This window comes from Strix aluco, chromosome 16 (genome assembly GCF_031877795.1).
Source record: "Strix aluco isolate bStrAlu1 chromosome 16, bStrAlu1.hap1, whole genome shotgun sequence".
In the NCBI taxonomy this organism is placed as follows: domain Eukaryota; kingdom Metazoa; phylum Chordata; class Aves; order Strigiformes; family Strigidae; genus Strix; species Strix aluco.
In genome coordinates, this window is record NC_133946.1 from 11,421,910 (window position 1) to 11,442,446 (window position 20,537).

The 20,537-nt window shown below is 47.8% G+C and overlaps 1 protein-coding gene and 1 long non-coding RNA gene across 2 annotated transcripts in view; one reads left to right on the forward strand and one right to left on the reverse strand.

The window, feature by feature from the left end:
- EPS8L2 (EPS8 signaling adaptor L2) overlaps window positions 1-20,537 on the reverse strand; it is a 65,761-nt gene that overhangs the window by 14,727 nt on the left and 30,497 nt on the right. Inside the window, exons 4-12 of the mRNA XM_074842357.1 lie at window positions 13,134-13,198; window positions 7,485-7,646; window positions 6,424-6,573; window positions 6,210-6,289; window positions 5,938-6,077; window positions 3,712-3,791; window positions 3,083-3,209; window positions 2,630-2,718; window positions 250-324 (exon numbers count right to left, since the gene is read on the reverse strand). Coding sequence (XP_074698458.1) covers window positions 250-324; window positions 2,630-2,718; window positions 3,083-3,209; window positions 3,712-3,791; window positions 5,938-6,077; window positions 6,210-6,289; window positions 6,424-6,573; window positions 7,485-7,646; window positions 13,134-13,198 — 968 coding nt within the window. The remainder of the gene's footprint in view (window positions 1-249; window positions 325-2,629; window positions 2,719-3,082; window positions 3,210-3,711; window positions 3,792-5,937; window positions 6,078-6,209; window positions 6,290-6,423; window positions 6,574-7,484; window positions 7,647-13,133; window positions 13,199-20,537) is intronic.
- Window positions 1-20,537, forward strand: part of LOC141930902 (uncharacterized) — a 47,622-nt gene that overhangs the window by 6,421 nt on the left and 20,664 nt on the right. The gene's annotated exons all lie outside the window — the stretch shown is intronic.

The following is a 20,537-nucleotide window of genomic DNA, read 5'->3' on the forward strand; positions in this document are numbered from 1 at the left end:
CCATGAGTCTTTCTTTATTAATGTGGTGGAAAGATTCATATTTGCTAGGGTTTGTGTATTTACTTCAAGCTGGGAATCAGATCAGAGGCCAGAAACACTGACATTGTTGCTTCTAGACTTTACTGAGAAAGCTTTAGCCAGTTGTGAGCGGTCTTCTAACTCTTCTGCATAACCTAGCCACCTGTAAGTGTGAAAGCAACAGTAGAAATAAAAAGTGGGTTCACAGTGAAACCTGTGAATAGGATTTACCAGTTCCAGCGGCCCAAATAGGAAATGCACCAACTCTGAAGCGCTGGGGTTCTGGATGTGCTTTCTCAGTTTGGCCTGAAAAGAGAAAGGAAACCCAGTTTAACCCTAACCTGATTTTTGTGTTCTCTTTTCTGTCACATGGAGGGATTGTTGCTGATTGATATTTGCCATAGTTAATAATGCAGCCTACAAAATAAGGAAACTTTTAACAGTGCACCTGAAATCAGGGGAAAAAGAGTACGTGATTGGGGAGCAGCAATTGTTCAGTTTTAGATCACTTTTATTTTGTGTCCCTTCCGAAGGGTGTTGAATTTTGGGAGGGGTGGAGTACCTACTCTGTTAAAATCAGTCCCTTTGAAACTATTTTGAGCAGAAGCAGAAAAACTTCACTTATTTTGAAAGTCTTAGTAAGGAAGGGCCAGACCTACTGCTCCTGACTCTTTGCAAAGTTGAAAATCCCACTAGTTTCTGTGAATGAAAACAACAGAGCAAAGTGTTTTTTGGGATCCCTTGGCAAATTGCTGACAAGGAAGAATCTCCACTAAGGTCTTGCCTGCAGCACCTAGAGCTGCCCTGGCCACTGAAATGCTTGGTATTTGGAGTAGACTGTGGTGGAATGGAGGAGCAAATGCTTAGGGTTATTTTACTGTAAGAATTGTATTTCATTAACAGCAATCAGCTGAGCTGTGGTGAGAAACCACTTCAGTCTGTGCTTCCTTTCATCTTCCTTGTGTCCTCTGCTAGTGTCATTGCTGCAATTGGAACCAGACTCCTACCTCCTTACGGAAATGAAAAGCATTTTAAACGCTGGTGATTAAACACTCATGTGGAAAGTGTGAAATAACTGATGGTAATGAGGTGACTAAATGAAATGGCACTTCCCAAGGACTTTGCAGCCACGTGGCACTTGACAGCAGTGCTGGGGCCATGCTCCACCACTGATTCCCTGCTCTCCTTCTTACTTGCCCCCGGCCTCTTGCTGGGAGACCTTGTGGGTTTGTGGATACGTGGACAGCAAAGTCCAGGGCCTGAGTGCAGGGAGAGCTCGGGCACGTGTAAGAATTTCCTACATGTTGGCTCCCATGCTGCTGACTAGGGAGCAGCAGCGGTGCTGAGCTCGGGGGCTGCGCGCCAGAGCGTTGGCACAGATCCGTGCTTGCGGCTGCGTTGCACGATGGGCAGCGTCCGGGGAAGGACCTGAACTCTGGCGCAGACTTGGGCTGTGACTAAGGCTTTGGCTGACCACACTGACTCCACTGTATTTCTCTCAGTGGTCAGAAAGGGCTGGGATGCAATAGCCCGGCTGAGATTTCTTTATGCTTGGAGAATCCTCAGCTGCTTCTTCAGGGCAGCTAACATCCCGCTGGGGATGCATGGCATGGCCTTCGCACGGCGCCTGACCGGTTTGTGTGAGAGCAGTGATTGCTGGCCAGAGCCGCCACCTCTGGGACTCCATTCTGGTCCTGAGCAGACAAAAATTATGTGTATTTGCTTTTAAAAGAAAAGGCTGGAGCTTGGTGTCCTGCGTTAAGATTGTTTACAATCTCTGGTTTCCGTACTAATAACTTCTCAGGAGGGATCTTGTTAGGCTATTTTTACTGGGCAAGTTTGGTCAGAACTACCAGAATTTTCTTCTGGCTCGTTACCCTCCTGGTCTCACATACTTCACTAAGTGGAGCTGGCAGCACTGGGAACATCTTTATGCTCCTGCTTTTCATCCCCTTCTTAAGATGGCAGCTCCTCCAGGGGAGAAAGAGAGGAGCCAGGAACCTGAGGGCAATGGGGGACATCAGTTATTGTTAACTGGAGACTTTCCAGGCCTCTGGCGGAGGCAGCTTTACAGCTCCTCTGTAGACAGAATCGGATATAACAACTTAAAGTAGATAAGACTTTTTCTTCTCTCTCAATATTTGCAGTCCTCTGTTTTATGCCTTGTAAGGATAACAAGGACTACAGCTCTTGCAAAACTACCCAGACTTTTAAAGGCCACAAACAGAAGTGAATATCTGGAGTGGAGATGTCTATATAAACCTTTGCACAGCCATCAGCAGGGTGGGCATGGCAGTTCTTGGCGCTCTAAGCTCACAGCTTCACAAATGCTTTAAGTCAGGAGTGTATCTGAAAAGAGATCCTGGCACTGCAAGGCCCCTGGCTGCTCAGTCCCATCCTGGGCTTTATGCTTCTAATTTCAGCTTAACAACTTGGCCCAAGAAACCTGCACAAGCCTGGCACAATGTTCTGGATTCTGAAGAATCTGGAATTCACACCTTTGTCCCTTGATAGTGTTTTCAGTTCAAATTTCACTTTAAATGCTTACTCCTGTGATAGATGGGAAAAAGATGTGTTACTGCAAGGGATGGAAATACCCTCTGTGTCTTACCAAGAGGTTAAAAGCCAGTTTGGTTTTCTGGAAGCAGTCGATGAACTCGGCCTCGCTTGGGGGTCTCGCTCGAAGAGTCAGCATGCCCTCTTTCATGAGAAGGTGGAGAGAAAGACACTTTAATTAGAGCATCCCTTTTCAGGACAGTTTCATCTTGCTGCCATGCAGAAGACACAGTAATAATGGGTTCTGAGACTAGAACTACTGAAAATCAAGGGTTCAAGAGAAGCCAGAAGTCTTTCTCTGTGTTGGAGGCTTCACTAGGCTCTGTGTGCTCTACAGGAGGCCCCCACAGACCAAACACCAGTTTGGAAGGAAACTGGTGTAACTGCTGTTGGGTCCACAGCCATGCTCCTGCATCGATCTGGCCTTGCTCAGATGTGAGCTGAGGTCTCCTCCCAACTGTCACCCGTGCCCCTGTGTTCCCCCTTTGTTCTAGCTGCTGCACTGTACCTGCTGGCCCTTTCTTCTTGTTCTTCTTCCCTTTCTTCCTCTGGTTGAGCTGTCTGAATGCCTCTGCAGCCTTCTGAAGCCTGGCGACAAACACTTCAATGTCATCCAGAGTGCAGTTCAGGATTTGCTGTGAGGACAGAAATGTGACAAACCAAGGTGAAAGAGAGTCCAAAGCGCACGCAGCTGGGAAGCCCCTATCCCAGAGCATGCTGCTCTGTGCCCACTTTGTTTCCTGGAAGAATGCACAGGAATGGGGAAACCAGGCACGAAATGAAGCTAAATTCATCACTTTCCAAACACAGAGCTGTGCCTGGTTGTGTGCTGTACTTGTCAATGTGATGAGTGACCCCTCCTAATGGACGTCTGGAAAATAACCCCAAGACTGTGGTGTGGGCTGGGGAGGAGCAGACTTTCTGAGGTCAGCAAAGCTATCTCAGGTCAAAAGAGATTGTAACTGACCCAGTGATGGAGCTTTGTTTCTGTTCACCTTATCTTTATGCACGGTAGATATTGGTTTAACAATGGCTACATTATGCGTAAAATGTCTGCTCGTGAAGGAGCCCCTTGCTTCCTTCCTCTCTTCTCCCTCTCCCTCCACCCATTGACTCTGAACCGTTCTTGTTACCAACCGTTTCTTTTTCAATCTTCTGTGCTAAGATGGCTCGGGACTCTTCATGGTCATGAGAGCCGGAGCCTCGTCGTTCATAGTCTGTGAACAAGGGAGAGAGAGAAAATATATTTACTATCAGAGGTTGAAAATAGGCTCCATTAAATGCAGGGACCCATGGGATGGTAACTCCCAGCTTGGTTGTTTATTCTGTGTATGAGAGCACCTCAGGAGATAACAGAGAGCGGGAGGTTATCAAAGGTGCTGATTAAATCTTCCAGGGTCACAGCACCTGCCTGCCAACCCTCTGTGTTGATACGCTTCCTGTTTTCAAATATAATCAGTGAAGAGCAGCCAGCTATGGGCAGAGACCTCCAAGCTGCAGTGAGTCACTAACTCCTTTGCCTTTGATGCATCTGAGCATATTTATGGTGGCAGAGGAGCTGAAGAGCCATGGCTTGTGTGGCGGAGTGCTCCACGTGTATGTAAAGAACAATTAGAGTTACTCTCACCCTCTCTTCTAACCCCCAGCTCTCTGCAGGAGCCTTCCTCATCCCAGAGGTACCAGCTTAACTAAATAGTAATTGAGGAAGAAGAAATAAGATGGGGAAGTAAATGTAACTGTCACTTGCTAGAAAGCAGCCTGCCAGGAATTCTGCGTGCCTGATGTTTAAGCAGGCCTATGCACAAATCAGTATTTTTGTACAAACTTGTGTGCAGTCTCTCAAGTGTTTTTAATGGGTATTAAAAAAATCCTCCTGGAATTAAAAAAACCACAGGCACCTCTCAGCTTCCAGAAGACAGACATGCAGTGAAGGGGTGATATTTCAGTGTGAACAATTGCTCGGGTCGCCTCTTGTGAAAAGAATAATGTGTCAGCTCAGTGAAATGGGGTTTGAAAGGGCCAGCACAGCAGATAGTTGGACAGTGGGATATATAAAGTGGGAGAACTGGGGAGGCAGTTTTGGCAAAGGACTGTGAAAAATGTACGTCATTTTGAAGTGTTAAGATGAGGTGAGTAGTTGTGACAGGTTTTGTAGCAAAAGCAATAAGGTGTGTTTCAAAGGAGAAGCGATCTCAGGAAACAGGCATCGTTCAAGGCTTTCTCCTGTTACCTGCTTTAGTGCCAGGCTCTGTGTTCTCAGAACCAGAAATCCTGCCTGGGTTAATGCCTGGCTCTGCTGACGTAAGCACCAGACTTAAAGCACTCTGCTGAGCATCCTGGGAAGCGCAGAGTTAAGGGCGGCTGTTTCATTAAAAACTGCCACGCATCAGGATATAGATGTTTATACATGGTCCAGCCCTGAAGTATAGATCTTATTTTCATTTTGCAAAACTGAACATGAAATAGGCTCTCCATTCAGGAGGCCAGAGCAGCTGCTTGGCTTCAGATCCTGTCCCAGGGAAATCAGTGTTTTCTCTCCTCAGCTGGTGTTTGGAGTCTCTTGTGGTATCCTGATCATGTATTTTCCTTGAACCTAGAGATTAATTCTAAGAGAAGGTGGCACAATAGGCACTGATAAGAAAGGCTGATGGTTTGCTCATCATTTTAGTCAACTTGAGCTTTTGTCTGAGAAAAGCTCCTGATAACAGAAATAAGTTCTATTTCTGTTACTTCTTTCTCCACAGAGAAATACAAGTTTTTTCAAGCCAACTCAAACAGGCTGAAGGTTTTAGATTAGCACATGAGAGAGGTGAGTTTAGATCTGCATTTCCACACTCTAGGAGAATTCATGCAAACCACTTGATTTCGGAGGGTGAAATCTTGGCTCCTGTGAAGTCAGCAGAGCCAGTAATTTGCCTTTCTGACCAGATCTGTCTTGTCTGTATGTTTTAAGATCACCGGTGCTTGGTCCAAACTTCATGTGATGGCTCAGTTTTATGAGGGGATTTCACTTATTTTGGGGAATTTCAGTATTCCCCAGAATACAGGTGTTGTTACAAGGAGTTTCTAGGAGTTTTGATTTATTGAGTTGCCATTGAGATTATGCCTACTGCTAGCCCAGTGGGTAGAAATGCTTGCTGCAGCCTCATTTTTAGGCATTTATAAAGCACAGCCAGAGAGGCAACAAAATGTTGTGCCTTTGGTATGTGTCTGTGTTACTTTAGAACAGCGAAAAGACACTGGTCTTCCCTGTGTCCCAGTGGTACAGGGCCTGGAATGACCACGGGCCATTCCAGAAGGGCTGGCTGTCTGGGCTAATGAGTCCCCCGACCCCAGGACAGACCTGCTGAACGCTCCCAGTACCTGGATTGTGCTGGGAAGGAGGTGCCACCCGGTTCCTGTTCATTGCTGAGCCTCGTGTGTCGTGCTGGATGGGGATGGGAGCCGGCCCTTGCGGCGGTGGGAGGATGGATTGTCTCTGCCTGATCTTTTCTTGGTTTGCTCTGCAAGGGAAACAGTGCAGAACAACCCTGTCAGTGGCTGCCGATTCTGTTTCTGAGAGACTGGTGTGCGAATGCACCATTGTAAATGGGGCTTTTTAATTTTTTTTTTTTAACTCCCAGCTGTATCCTTACTTGAGTGTCTGTGGCCGTATCTTCTTCCCATGCTTGTGGTCTGCCAGGGCACTTTCTATGTCCTCGTGAACCATCTCCGCCTCAAAGATAAAACAGGGAAGTTTTTAAGGGCTTTGCTTCAGAAAGGATTGAGGGCTCTAAGTGGGCAAAGCAAGAAGGGGCTGGCAGAGAGCTAGGAGCTCTGTTTCACATGGGCAAGGAGGGCTCTACTCACCTCCACCTCGTCGCAGTTGAAGAAGTGGATGTCAGGTTTGTGCTGCTCTGAATCCTGACACACCAGGAGGAGGATGGAGGAATAGCGCATCTGATTCAGCACCGTTTGGCAGTGCTGGACTGTCGGCAGAGGAAAGTCCTCCAGCTCCTCCTGGGAGAGAAAGAGAATCGGGTCAGGCAATGGGGAACTGTTGAACTGATGGGGAATGGTCCTGTGTGAACTCCTGGGATCCCTGTTTGAGGAGAGGCAGAGCTTGTGCTTCTCAGCAGTGGTTTGCTGTGCTCTTCAAAGACACATGTCAAGGTTTGCAGATGGGCAGTGGCTTGGGGCTGTGGAATAGGGGAGAGGTGGATGGCAAACAGAGGTGAGCTCTTGTTCTCCTCTGAGTCCTGAATATCGGGCCCAGCGTGAGACTTCAATAACATGAGCTTTGTCGCTCACCATCATCTTGTTGCTGTGCTCTACCTGCACCAGTACACTTGTGCATCTCAGCAGAACACTGGGAGGAAAGATGCTTTCTGTGAGGGCTTACCTTCCTTGGATGACCTTGGGATAATATTCTTTAGTTTTTCATTGCTAAAATCAGGGCAGCACCATCCCTCTCCCACTATCTGGCTGCTCTTTCCCCTCAGATTACATGCCCTGTGTGCATGCACATGTATTACTTGTCAAAACGGGGCACTGTTCTCAGGCAGGCGATCCTGTGTGTTACTTTAATGCAAGCAATATGTCCTCCCCTCTCTGCTTATGCTTATCAGATCTCTGTGGACCTGCAAGTCTGCACCACTCCCACAGAAAGCAGATTTACTGTTGTCCAGGAGCACAGCTCAAGGTATCTTTCCCCTGGAGTATCTGTGCTCTGGAGCCGTAAATAAATCATCCCACACCTACCTGCCCTTTGAATGAGAGTCAGCCAGCCCCCACACACCCAGGAGTGGATTTTTGTAGTGATTCACCCTTCTTTGGGCTCCTTAGAAAAGGCCCTCCCAGGCAGAAGGCGAAGGGCACACTCTGCACCCCATGTGGTAATCTGTGGGGAGCTCTCACACAGCTGGCTGTACCTGCGACTCGCAGTCCAGCAAGCGGATGGATTTGTCGTTCACTTGCAGCAGCATCTCCTGTGTCCAGATCTTCTCTTTTGAGTTGAGCAAGATGAGTTTTCGGATAGCATCATCCACCGTCACAATGGACTCGCTCTTGTCCATGATGAAGGTGGCCAAGTGCTGAAGTTGGGAAGAAAGAGGGGAAAAAACACGTCAAAAAGCTTTGATGGTGTGTGTACCATAAATCAGTGGCAAAACCATCTCTAGAGGCTTGAACTATTGGTTCTTTATAGCACAGGCATGAAAGAGTTGCTGTAGAAAGTGTACATTCTGGTTGTTAGTACCAGCCTGTCCATAGTGGTGAAAAATCAGGGTTTTGCAACACAGCAAGGCTTTTCATAATGAGTCTCACCACTTGCATATTTATCTCATCATATGTCAACTCTAGCAGCTCTGGCCCCCGACCAGCAGCATGTGTTTGCAAATGCTTTGTACGCATGAGTTAGTCCCCTGGCTTTTCTGAAACTGGCTTGGAAGTTTAAATATGGTAGTTAAGCTTCACTTACCAAGCTAAAACCACTTGCATTTTTCTCATCTACCAGATCTCCCTGTGTCTAATTTGTCCCAGGCAAAGAGCTTGCAAAAGCCATGGGCGAGTGTTAAGCCTCCATGGCAAGGTGGGATCCACGCGATGCGTGGGCTTCGGCCAGGTCCCCTGTCCCGGGTAATTTGCCAGGCAGCACAGCTGAACCAGAGAGCTGCTGCGCTGCAAAGCTGCTCCAAACCTGGCAGCTGACTGCACCAGCCCCTCATGTTACTTTCCCTCAAAAATTACCCAGATCAGCCCTTGAGATAGTGAAAATTGGCCTTGCTAACTGTAAGAAGGGATTTTTTTTTTTTTTTTTTTTGCTACTTGGCTCTGTCCTGCACTGTGGCTTTTTTAGAATTTTTTTCTCCCTTCCTCCCTCAACCTGCCTGCTCCCAGCCTGGCTTCTGTGCTGCCCTCCCCTCTTGCTCTGTCTCGTGTAGGCCCTTGGGCTGGGAGCCGCTCACATAAGGCGTAACATCCCAGCCATGACTGCACTCGCGTGTTTTCCCATCCCTGCTCTGGCTGTCCCAAAGCATGTGCAATCCAAGCCTTGCACTTGGCTCTTGCATTTACTAAGAGCTGCACCTGCAGGCTTTGGGTGGCTCCTGGGGCTCCCTGCGAGGGGACTGCTGGGCAGGGGGATGCTGCAGAAAGGAGAAGTGTGTCGCATCCAAACGGTGCGTGTGATCCCCAGCAGTGGGTGAAGGCCACTCCAGAAATCCAGGTAACTTATTTATCTGCACTCTGATCAGCAGCCGGTGAGGGCAAGCGCTGCTCTCTGTGGATGGGGAGAACACGCGTCTGCCAGCAGAGGGGACTGCAGGGCAGGAGAAGTTGGGAGCCTTGTCTGTGCGGAGCAGCCAGGCTGGGTTCTGTGGACAGCAGAGTCAGGCCACGTGTTCAGGTGACAACAGGGGAAGGGAAAAAATTCAGGAAGGAAAAGGAAGTGGTGCTGTTTCACCTTGTTCCCTCTGATGCCTTGCTGTGTTCCTGGTGAGGAGAAGGGAAGGAGAACATGCCCGACCGGGAAAGCAGCTGAAGCTTTTCCCTGTTGTAACCAACCTTCTGCAGGAGAGAAAGGCAGGAGGTTTTCGGATGGACAAGTTATAGGCCTGACCAAGGCATCTGTGCCACAGCTGGTCCTGGGGCCTATTGCCGGGAGGTTTGTCAGGCCAGGTCTCAGCTCTTTCTCTCTTGCCTGGAATATCGATGGCCCATCTGCCAGTGTGACCCTCTCACCCTGCTTCTTCTGCTCAGTAGCATTAGGATAGATAACAGGTTGCTGCTGAATCAGCTGTGGCTCAGAGCCACGGGGCAAATTAACCCTTCTGGCAGGGAGACCCAGGTACTGCACGTAGAGCAGATGTGGGGCTGCGGGCAACAGTGGGGCAACCCCAGACACAGTCCTGCCGGACTTTTAGTGTTTGCGTGGATGACGGCAGTGGAAACTCCTGCTTGTCTTTGTGCAAATCCTGCAGTCTGGTTTCAAAGCAAGGGCTGGAAAAATGGGGTGTGTTTAAAGCAAGCCACAAATTGGGATGTGAAATTTGGAGAGGCTTTGTTGTCTCTAGTACAGGGATGAGTTTGCCTGGCTTTTTCTCCCTCTGATCTTCGTGTCTTCTCCCAGTGATTGCACATAAGCTTTCAAGGGTTCTGGCAGTTTCTTTCTGGTGCTGACTCTTTGCCTGCAGTGGTGCTGTATCAGGGGTTGGGGTCCGGCATAGCACAAAAAGACAGTCTTTGTCCCAGAAAACTAGCAAGTAAGAGCCGCAAAATGCGAGAAGGAGAAACGGATGGGGAAAAAACAGTCTCTTCCCAATAGCACTCTCAGCTCATGAGCTGATTAAATAATCAACAGGTAGTGTCCATAATTGGCACGCGCCTCAGAGGGCAACGGAGGAGGAGGAGGGAGTTGCTTGGGAAGTTGCTTCGTGTACTCAGAGCATGGAGCCTTGGATGGTTGTTGTGGCAATCGGCTCCAGACAAGGTGGATGCAGGGGGAAAGGCTCTGGTAGCCAGACAGGCAGAAAGGGCTGACTCTTTAAATGTGGTGATTGATGGTGGGAATTAGGAGTGGAGAGGATTTGTGGTGATCCATTTGTTGTTAAGGTGGTTGGTGGATAATTCACAAAGACTGGAAAGAGCAGAGAAGAGGATAAACACTGCGGAGTGTAAGACCCAATCCGGTGTTCATAAGGCAAAGGTATTGGGTGAGGCACTGTCTAAATAAAGCTCCTGGCAAGTATTTGAGCTGAAAGCTGAGATTAGCCATGCAATCAGATATGAAAAACATGTTCACGTATATGTTACTGTAATCGTAAAATAGTGCACGAAAGGTATTCACAAAGTCAATATTATCGGTGCAGAGGTGACAAACCCTCTGCTTTCTGCACAGTGAAGAAAATTGGTTTATACTTGATGACAGGCATACTTATCTGTTCTATTATTTTAACTGCCACGTTTACAATCTTCATAAATTCCTTTGTTGTTTACTGTTAAGTAAGTTAATTTTCATGGAGGGGAAAGCCAATTGTCTAACCCAGATTCATTAGAAGATTTTTTTTTTTTCTTTTCCATTTACTTTAGATACTGGTAAGAGGGAGAGAAACTCTCTACTGTCCTTGATTTATCTCATTAAAACCCCTTTTCATCCAGATGGATATTCAAATATAGTAGCTTTTGTCAGAATGGGCAATGGCTCCGTCCCCTATTAAACTTTGATCAGCTTATAGATTACTTCAAAGGCTGTAAAATACTTCTTGTGAGGAAACCTCTTCCTACCTCACTGCCTGCCACTGAAATTCTGTTTGCCTTGGTCAAAGTTCAAGGTAGAGACTCACAAGTGGGTGGCATATGGCATAATTAATGAAGAATTCATGTACGTGTCACTGTTTAAAGTCCCTTCTCTGCCTCCATGAGTGACTTTATTTGGTAGGAGTCACTGATGGGGATGGTTGGCAGGGCCACTGATGAGACGGCTGCCCATCGAGGTAGTTTCTCTGATGGAAACCAGGGCTTCTTTCCAAACAAGCATTTTTTAAAGGTCTAAATTTCATTTTAAGCAACCGAACAGGCTCCTTGATTTCTAACTGCGTACTTAAGCTCTCTGCTGGACTGGGGTCTTAAACCAAAGAGAGGGCCCTATCTACTAAATATGAACCTCATGAAGTGTTTTCCTTTCTTGCCTTGCTGGATTTTCAGCAGTGAATGGTTCAGCTGGCCTCAGACAGGCACCTTTGTTCCCACTGTGGCCTGTGCCGGCGTGTTACGTTACAGGAATCCCTGGGCCCGGGTCGGCCAGGCTGGCTCCTCTCTTTTGACTGGATGTCTGTGACACTGGGAGATGTATTTGGCTTAATGCCTGTCATGGTTGAAAGGTTTTGAGTTACTTGAGAGGACACAGTAGCTGAGGGAGAGCTGAAAGATGATAGTTGATGTGGTTGCTGTTGTTTGGGCAGATGAGTTCCTGTAAACACCATGGGAACCCTGCTTTTAACCTGTCTGCCCGTGCTGATCAAGAAGAAGCACGGGGTGATGAGAGGGACAACAGCTCTCACTACTCTCCCTTCAAATGCAGAGGAGGGAGAGAGGACATAGCTTCTCCATTTCCTGTTTACTTTTACAGAATTTTCCTGGTCTTTTTAACATCTTTTTTTCTCACTGTTCTTCTCTCAGCAAATTAAAGTGTTGAGTAATTAGGGAATCTTGATTATTTTTGATAAATGATGGGTTTGTATGCCATTTTCAAATTACGTTTAAAGTAGAGAAGAGATCCATACGTGTTTAAACCAACTTCACATTCTCTAATGATCATATTTGTCCTCCCTTCTTGTCAACCATTTCCCATCTGCAAAAATTGTCCGGCTGAAGGACTGATTAGTGCTGGCTCTACAGCAAGTCCCTGAGACGGTGACCTCCCAAACACATGTCACACCTCATAGCAAGAGGACAGAGTTACTGACCTCAAAATGTCCCCGGACATGGTCCTAGGTGTAGCCCAGCAAAGCAAAGGTGACAAGCCAGTAACTCCTGAGCCTTTGGTACGGGTCAGCACACTGGCCATGCAGAAACAGTGGCCAGTGTCTGTTTCTCTCCCCATCACCAAAGCAGTCTGTCTAATGTGGGATTCTCTCCCACTTGTCAGTTCAAAGAAATGTGCGGGATCCCAGGGAGGGCCAGTTAAACGGTCGCATGTGGGAGAAGCCATCAAACTTTGGACCCACCTTTGTTACAGGATTTGAGTGTGATTCGGAACTGTGCCATGGAAAACTCTTTGTAGCCTTGTGGGACCAGAGTCTGTTTGCTCGGACTTTCAAATAGTGCTGTACTGGGGGGGAGCAACTGCTGCTCTCCAAAGCAAGGAGTTGGAGAGGAACAGCGGAGACATAAAAGATGGCAGGAGAGCTGGTGCTGATTTTAGACAGATCAGGCAGTATGTAAGAGGAGAGGAAAGAAACAGATTCAGTCCAGCCTGAAACCACCAACTCCTAAGAAGGAGTGGGGTCCGTCTTGGGAGAGCAGTTGTCTCAGGACTTGTGCTGTTCTCATAGTCCTTTAGTTTATCTCCTTAAAGTGTCTGTGGTGAAGAAATTCCTGTGGTCTTTACTTTCCTACACTTTTGTGCTTGAAGAAATTGGATGAGAAGCCCAGAGGACCCCATGTAGTAGTATGTTACATGGCATTAAGAGGACTTGTGTGGTCTCAGCCCCTGGGTCCAGGCTGGCAGGACCATAGTGACCCACAGCTCAAGGAGTGAAACTACAGCAGATGGCTATGTCTGGAGTGTGTCCTACAGTCCAGGAGCTACAGAGAATGAGTGCAGCCAGCTGGGTGGAAGCACAGGAGACAAGTTTATCTACAGGCATCAGGGAGGCAGGAACTGCAGAAAAGAAATATGAGGTTTCAAGCAGGTTTGCTACTTGCCTCTCTCAGGGTGTGAAGAGCAACACTTATTGTAAGAAGGTTCCCAACTCCTCTTTGGCCTAATGAAGGCCCAGGACAAATGAAACGTGTTACGTGACCAGCATCTATCACTGACGGTGAGCTTTCAGCCTCTTAACGTTTCGTTGCATACTCACCTGTACATGGTACTGTGAAGTCTCATGCATAATGACATTGGAGTTGGAGTATTTTTTCCTTTGTTCTGCAAAGAAAAAGAAAACAAGCCTTCATTGTAGTGTCTGTTTAGCAGTATATCAGGGTCTGAGAATTACAGCTCTCATGATGGGGTGCTACAGTCTTTCTCACACTCTCTGAGCTTCCAGCTTCAGTTAAAGTATTTGGAATAATAAGGCATATTAACGATATTAACTTTTGTAACAAGGATTGGCAAACTGGGTGTGTAGAGTACACATTCCAGTTGTATACCCTAATGCTGCTGCTAATTTGATTCCTGGAGGTCAGCACCATTTGTGGAGGAAATTAAACCTAAAGGAAAGCCCCAGACAACAAATGATTAGGGAAGCTCTTGGAAGAGGGCTGAGGAGGTGAGGAGTGGCTTGAGAAGGCTGGCAGAAGGCTTCTTGCAAGAAGAAGAAATCCAACCACAACCCACCAGTTTGCATGTAACAGCCCTTTGAATTGTCCTCCAGAAGAAACCCTCTGCACTACTGTGACACTTTTAGTTTGCTTTCTTGCATCTCCTGGCAAGCCACAGTAAAGGGCTGTAGTTACAGATAGGAAGGGCTGTAGGGATCAAGGCCAGCCACTCAGAACTGGAGTTTCTTGTACTATATCTTTATGCAGCAACAAATCTCCATTACTTCCTGCATTTCTCGGTGGAAAGTAGCAGTAAAGAGCAATTGGGAAAAAAAACTGCTTGGAATTTCACAAGGCAATTGAATATAATCCTGTAAGAATTTACCCTGCCAGCTCTTACTCGCTGATTAATTTGTACTTGTTCAGGGATTCCTTATAAATACTTTGCTTGAATAGCAGAGGAGTAACTATCCAGGCCCAGAGTGATCTGGGAGCATCCCAACTGAAAACATCTTCCTCACCAGCAGAGCACATCCTCTGATCTCTGGTTTGCTTAGAAAATGCAATGGCAGTTTTATATGTTTTCACCCTTCTTAAAGCCTGTGTTAGAATATCCTCTCCTCTGTAGCAACAGTCACAACCAAGGGGATTTCATAACACAGCAAACATTAGGGCTCCCCGTGTTTTAAAGAAGTATATATTAATCTTGGTTTAGTTGTGGTTTACTTCAAAGCTCTCTTTAATGCCTTCTTGGAGATGTTGGCTTCTCTCTTGTATTCCCCTTTTCTTTGAACATGGAACCTGTGGTCTCATTTAACAAATTTTACATTAAAGAGGCTGGCACTTAGAAAATTAATATCCTCATAGGAACTCATTCGGTCAATTTTCAAATTTAAAAAAAAAAAAAAAAAAAGGATCTTTTGGAGCACTTCTTGTCTGTTGGGTGCTCTCACTCCATGACCTGCCTTGGTTTGGGGCTGTGAAATGCTGGTCAGACACAAGGGGCAGTGGAGTTGGGATCGGGGCCTGGGACATGCGCAGGTTTGCAGCATGTTTTTTGCTTTGGGTTCCACCTGTGAACCTTTTCCCCAGACTCCCCTTGCATCTCCATTACGCTTTGATTTCTACTTGGCTTCCCTGGAAGGAGGGTGAGCGTGGCCCTGAGCTGGGCTCGGGAGGCATTGCCAGCAGGTGTCCCTGCAGAACAAGCACTGGCCCAGCGGGCTGCTTTCCTTGGGGTTTTCACCTTTCTCCGTGGTCAGCACAGAGAAGATTTTAAATTGAGCTCTTTTTGGTACTTATCCGAAGATGCAGGGCTGAGTGCTGGTAGTGAACTTGGCTACAGCTGCAGGACCATGCTAAACATACAAAGATAGCCCAGAGACAACAAACAGGAAAAGAGATGCTGCTGCTTTCGTTTGGAGCCTGGCAAGGGTTGATAGAAGCTGATTTCTAATGCTTTTTAACACTTTTCTAACACTCTTTTAGCCTGAGGTGTGCCATCAGCTTGGCAGAACACCCGAGTACTTTGCACTTAATATCTCTGTACCTGTGACAGAAAACACAGCAGCGTGCTTTGCCTCTGTGGCTAATTCCTAGTAGCCCTGAAGTGGCTGCTGTTTGCAAGTAGAAAGGATTTATTGGTGGGCATGTCAGCGGAGACGTTAATGGAGATGGCAGGTCTCCCAGCCGGTGCCTTTTACACCACCAGCGCCAAGTCAGAGGTGGAGCAAGGACATTCAAGGGGGAGGAAAGACCTCAGACACCCAGCACAGCTCCCTGCTCAGCCATTAGCTTCCAGAGTGACCTTGAGTAAATTAATTAATATTTCAGCACGGCCACTTCCCACTTTCGGCTCGCATTGAAGAGTCAATGGCGTTTTCTGTGTGTTTTAATTGCAGTCTGCCCTACTTCAAATGTGGGGCAAGGTCTGGTATAGGGCACACGGCAATGCACACCGCAGGGATTTGTGTCTGATGTGAGTAACTTCTTTTTTCTCTTAGTAACCTCAATTTCCTCACCAACCATTCCTCGTGTAAATAGATGACACTAATGGAAATGAGAACACTGCTCTGTGTGGGATGGAGACAAATTTGGATTCTAAGACATCCTGTCCCCCCCCTTTTTAAAAGGGAGTGGAAAGGCTAAAGTAGCTGATCTGGGAACAAAGGGTTTTTACATTAGGACAGGCAAATGTCTCCAGCCCTGAAGGGAAGAGTGCAGAGCCGCGTCAGGAGCTGATAGTCCCGGAGGAAGGGAAGGTGTACTGGGGGGACGTGGTTTCCAGAGGGAGGCTACCGTAGGTCTGTGTTTCTGGTAGGAGAACAGCCTGTGGAGCTGTAGCAATGGTCAGGGCTGCAGCTGGTTGCCTACAGACTGTCTGGGGTCCCCTCCAATGCCTTTACCTCATCCTTCAAGCTCAGAGAAGCTGCACATATCATGGTCAGGGCAGATCTCAGCATGCACCTCTGAGAAAATGTTTGGAGATGCCCTTGGAAATCTTGGGAACCTGTCGAAATCTGAACTCTGCATAGCCTGACCTCCCATCACCTCCACTCGGGGGTGAGCTGACTCAGAGTGATACAGTATACCCCCTTGAGCCATTTGCAAGCCTTTTCCAGACAGAAGCGACCCCGGGGCAGGGAGAAAATGCAGATGTTCCCCCTCCCTCTGTTGAGTCTCCCTGTGGGAGTTTCTGCATTACCTTTAAGAGTTTAGAACTAGAACAAAGTGCCTCTATTTTGTCTCAGGATGCCATTCAAGTGATGTCCCAGAAACTGCCCAGGGTGAGGAAGGGGGTGTTTCTGCATATTCCCTTTCCTGTTCCTTTAAGATGCCTGCTTGTTCCTTCTCCTGAAATCCCTTCTGTCTCGTTGGCTTCTACCTGGCCCCCACACCCATGGAAACTTTTATTTTTGTGTTTCCTCCCGGCATCTGCAAGTATAACCACACGGCCTGAAAATAACCAGGCTTTCCGGGGACAGCAGGATGCCAGAACACTGAAATCTCCTTCTTTCCTAGCATTTAGTTTTGATTTAAATACAGGAAGAAGTAAAGATCCAGGCTGCTAATCACAAAGTAGTCAGTCTTAGGCCACATCTATCTGAGAAGTGTGGATGCTTTTAAAAAAAAGAGGGTTATTTTTTGTTTTGTTTACTTCAAAGCAATGTGGTGAAACATTGCAGACCTTCCTGTGGATGCATCATTATTTGCCCTAGCTTAAATCTGACTCATGATGGGCTGAACTGAATAGGCCATGCACAGAACGATGCCTGCAGGGAGATTTGTGGCTGTTTGCCTCCAGGGATCAAGGGGGATCCTTTATGTTGGAGAGGTGAACTCCCTTAGCCAGAAAAGACTTCAGAAGACAGGTCACTTGTCCTGGGTGGCTCCCACACTGCCCTTCTGCACAGCCCTGTCTCGCTCTGCTTAATTTTGTATGAACGAACACTGGCACGTTAGCATCAGTAGCTCATTTCCTCCCGGTTTACCTGACACCTCTCCTACTCAGATGCTTTGCATTTCTACAGCGTCTTGCAATGGAGAAGACCTGAGAGCCATAAGTGTTATCCAAGCCATACCCTGTCCCCAGGAGGTGGAGAATTTGCATAATCCCCGTGTGATAAATAAGCATTACAGGAATATAGTGATGACTTTCCCCAAAATGAGATGGCAGCTGCTGTCAGAGTTCAGACACCAATCTGCACCGCTGTTTAAATGACTTATCTTTTGCTGTGCGCTTTTAAGGCTGGAGCAGTAGAGGACTCTTTAGATATAACACAGGCTGGGCTGCAAAGGGCAAGGAGAGCTCCAGGGCTGTGGCACTAGTAGAGCAAACATCTCAAGGTGATAAAAGCTGGCATGAGCCTGCAGTGACCACCACTGTACTTTTTCCCTTCTGTTTGCCAAGAGAGCCAAAGAGATGGGAAAACAATATAGTTTTGTCCCTTGCTTTTGGTGTCTGGCAACAAAAAAAACCCTCACACCACAGGGACCCTGGCTTGTCTGGAGGGCAGTGGCTGGTGTGATCCACTGCTGTGGCCTAAAGAGCAACGATGGGTAATTTCACAGTTGTGCCGTTGCTGAGCCCAAACGCTTGCTGGGTGACTGGGATGGGTGATCCAGAAAGATTTGAATGACTCGAGCGTGGATGCCGTGTGGGACATGCACACAATTCAGCAAATTGTCTAATCTCTTGCCTCTAAGGTTTTGTTACGGAGAACCCTAAGACACCCCTTTCAGGGGAAAAAACCCTATATACTGTTCTTTAACTGAGTTCAGTTCAGTTGTTCAGTCCCTTCCTAACCCAGCTAGCTTTAATCTTGCTTTGTTCTCAGAGGTGTGGGGAAAACTGCAAAGCCATTCTCTGCAGAATATTATCTATCGTCGATATCTTACAGGTAAATGTTGCTGTGGAAATCACGTTTCCGGCTGGCACCAGTGGCCACAAGAGGAAATGGAAAAAGCTCAGACCACTGTGGAGGTAGCAAGGTGGATTTTTACCCGAGGGCTCAAAATGGTGCTGGGCTGAAATTCCAGTGGCAAGGCTAAAATATTGACTGGAAGGGAAAGTGTCCTCTTTGGCTTTATGTTAAGGAGTGGAAAGCAGGAAAGAGGGTAATAAGTAAGGAAAGAAGCAGAATCAGTGCACATTGTGGAGGTACAGGGTTATCAGCTTGGTCCAGGAAGCCAAACTACATCTTTCATGACAAGTTCCCTCCCCATTTCCATGCAACACCCCTTTTTTTGCAGGGAGTTAGGATGTGGCTGTGAACACTCCCTTCACCCTGATGGATTTTCCATAAGAGATTGGCTAGTGGGATAAACTGCCCTCTGGGACCAGCTTAGAGCTGAAATAACTTGGTTAGAGTCTCTAGGGATGTAGAGTAGAGCAAAGGAGGGTAGAAGTGGGCTTGTCTCTCTTTGTGCATGGCCTCTGCCAGACCAGTGAGGCAGAGCATCCCCAGTACAACCTACCGGTTAGGCTTGAGGATGGGAGAATGGAGGGTTGTAGGGGTAAGACACCCAACGGGGAGCCTGGGCTTGAGCCCTGCCTCTGCTGCCGCTTTCCGAAATGGCCTGTGAATATTCCCGGGGGGAACATCAGCCTAGGGAGGAGGGAAGCAGGGTCCTCTAGGGTTCAGCTTCTCTGACCCTGAAGCAGAAGCACCTGTGGTTGCCGACTGCTGGGGCACAGCTCTACAACCGTCTGTCTCCACACAAAAGACACTTGTGCCACTGCATATTGGGTCAACAGGCTGAATGGGCTGCGCTCCCACCACACTCTGCTTCCCCCAGATTGTTAGTGGGTTATAGCATTTTTGTCCGTGAGAAGGCAGAATGGCCTCGGGACTGCCGGGACGCTACATTTTCCCGGTGTTTCAGGGGAATTTGAGCCCTTCTTTCCTGCTGCTGGCAGGGGGAGTGCCTGTGGTGCTACACTGAGCTCCTCGGGGGTTACATGCTGCTGCAGGCAGGATCCCAAAGCTCGGCCCAAGATACCATCTCTTTCCATCCATTTACATTCTGAACTGTTCTAAACAAAAACTCAGTTGTGGTGTAAATAGGTGCCTCTGTAACAAATGCAGCCAGTTACACCAAAGCTGCAAAGGCCCAAGCCTCCCCTCCGTGCACATTCTTCTCATTAATTAGCAAGTTTTATCACACAGGATCCTCCCTGATCCTCCCAGGCTCTCCCCGTATTTGTTTTCAGCTGTTGCTGGGCAGAAGGCAGAGCAGAAAAAGTGGGGGATGGACAAGTCCTCTGTGAAACGCTCTGTAAGGGGCCAAAGGTGCATCGCAGTAGGTTTGTTTTCATTGGCAGTATCAAACCAAGGAGCTCTTCTTGATTCCCTGCATCGCACTAGAGACCTCCCTGGCCTCCTCGTTCATTGGAACAGCCTAAGGAAAGTCCCAGCTGTTGCCTTCTGGAGCTTGCCAATTCTTTATATTATCTATACGTTATCTAGCAGTGCACATGCTGTTTATAGTAACTTGCCAGTGTAGCATGAACTAGTCTTTGTGCCAAACCAACAGGTCAGGACACAGCCCTCCAGAGGAGAAGCAGAGCAGCAAATGCCTCCGTATGCTAATAGAAATGATGCAAATTTGCCGGGTCTGTGTGATACAGCAGCCTTAAGAAATTGCATCCATTCCCAGGGGCTGAGCACGGGGCCAGATCTGATCTGGCAGTCTGACCACGCATCTGCGGCAGTGCAGCGCTGCTGACCTGACAGGTTCCTGCTTCCTTGCCGAGTGGGAGGATGCTCCAGGTTCTGCCGGGTTAGTCAAGGATCTGGTTTCGGGCACTGCACAGACCAGCTGTGCCTCAGCTCCTGACAGAGAGGCATCTCCAGGTCCCTACCTTGCTGCTGCTGCAGAGGCTTCCTGGCTCAGGGGTTCCCATGGCCGGCTGGCGCAGGGAAAGCTCCATTTTAGAAGCATCTTTGCAGCTTCTTGTGAAGCATTAAGGTCCCTGGTTTTCCTGTTAGCACCATGGTACATTCTGAACTGCCAGAGTTGTCTGTATTGGTGGCTGTGACACTGGGAATCACTCATGGCTGGCACATTAGTACACGATTTGGAAGCTGCTGAAGTGAATGAAAAGGCTCTCATTGAGGTTGGGTGCAGCCAGAGGTATGAATGGTCTGTGGCACCAGGGAGCTGCTTTACTGGTAGCAGTGTCAGCAGCTGCGGGGAGGTGTCACAAGGCTGAAATTCCTCCTTGGCATGCTTAATATTTGCCACTAACTCAGACCCAAGTGCTCACATTCCTGTTTTATTAGCTGAAGACACAACCCACTCTAGAAGAGCAAATAAAAACCTGACCCACCTCCTGGGTTGTGCAAGGACCGAGTACATTGAGAAGCACTGCGTGTTTGTGTCTGGCGTGCCAGGGAGCGCAGGGCGGTATGTACAGTAGCGTACTGTCTGCTGGGCAGGCACCCAGGGACTGCTCAGCAGAAGATAATCAGGGTATTGGGGAGCTGCAGGGGAAGCTCCTG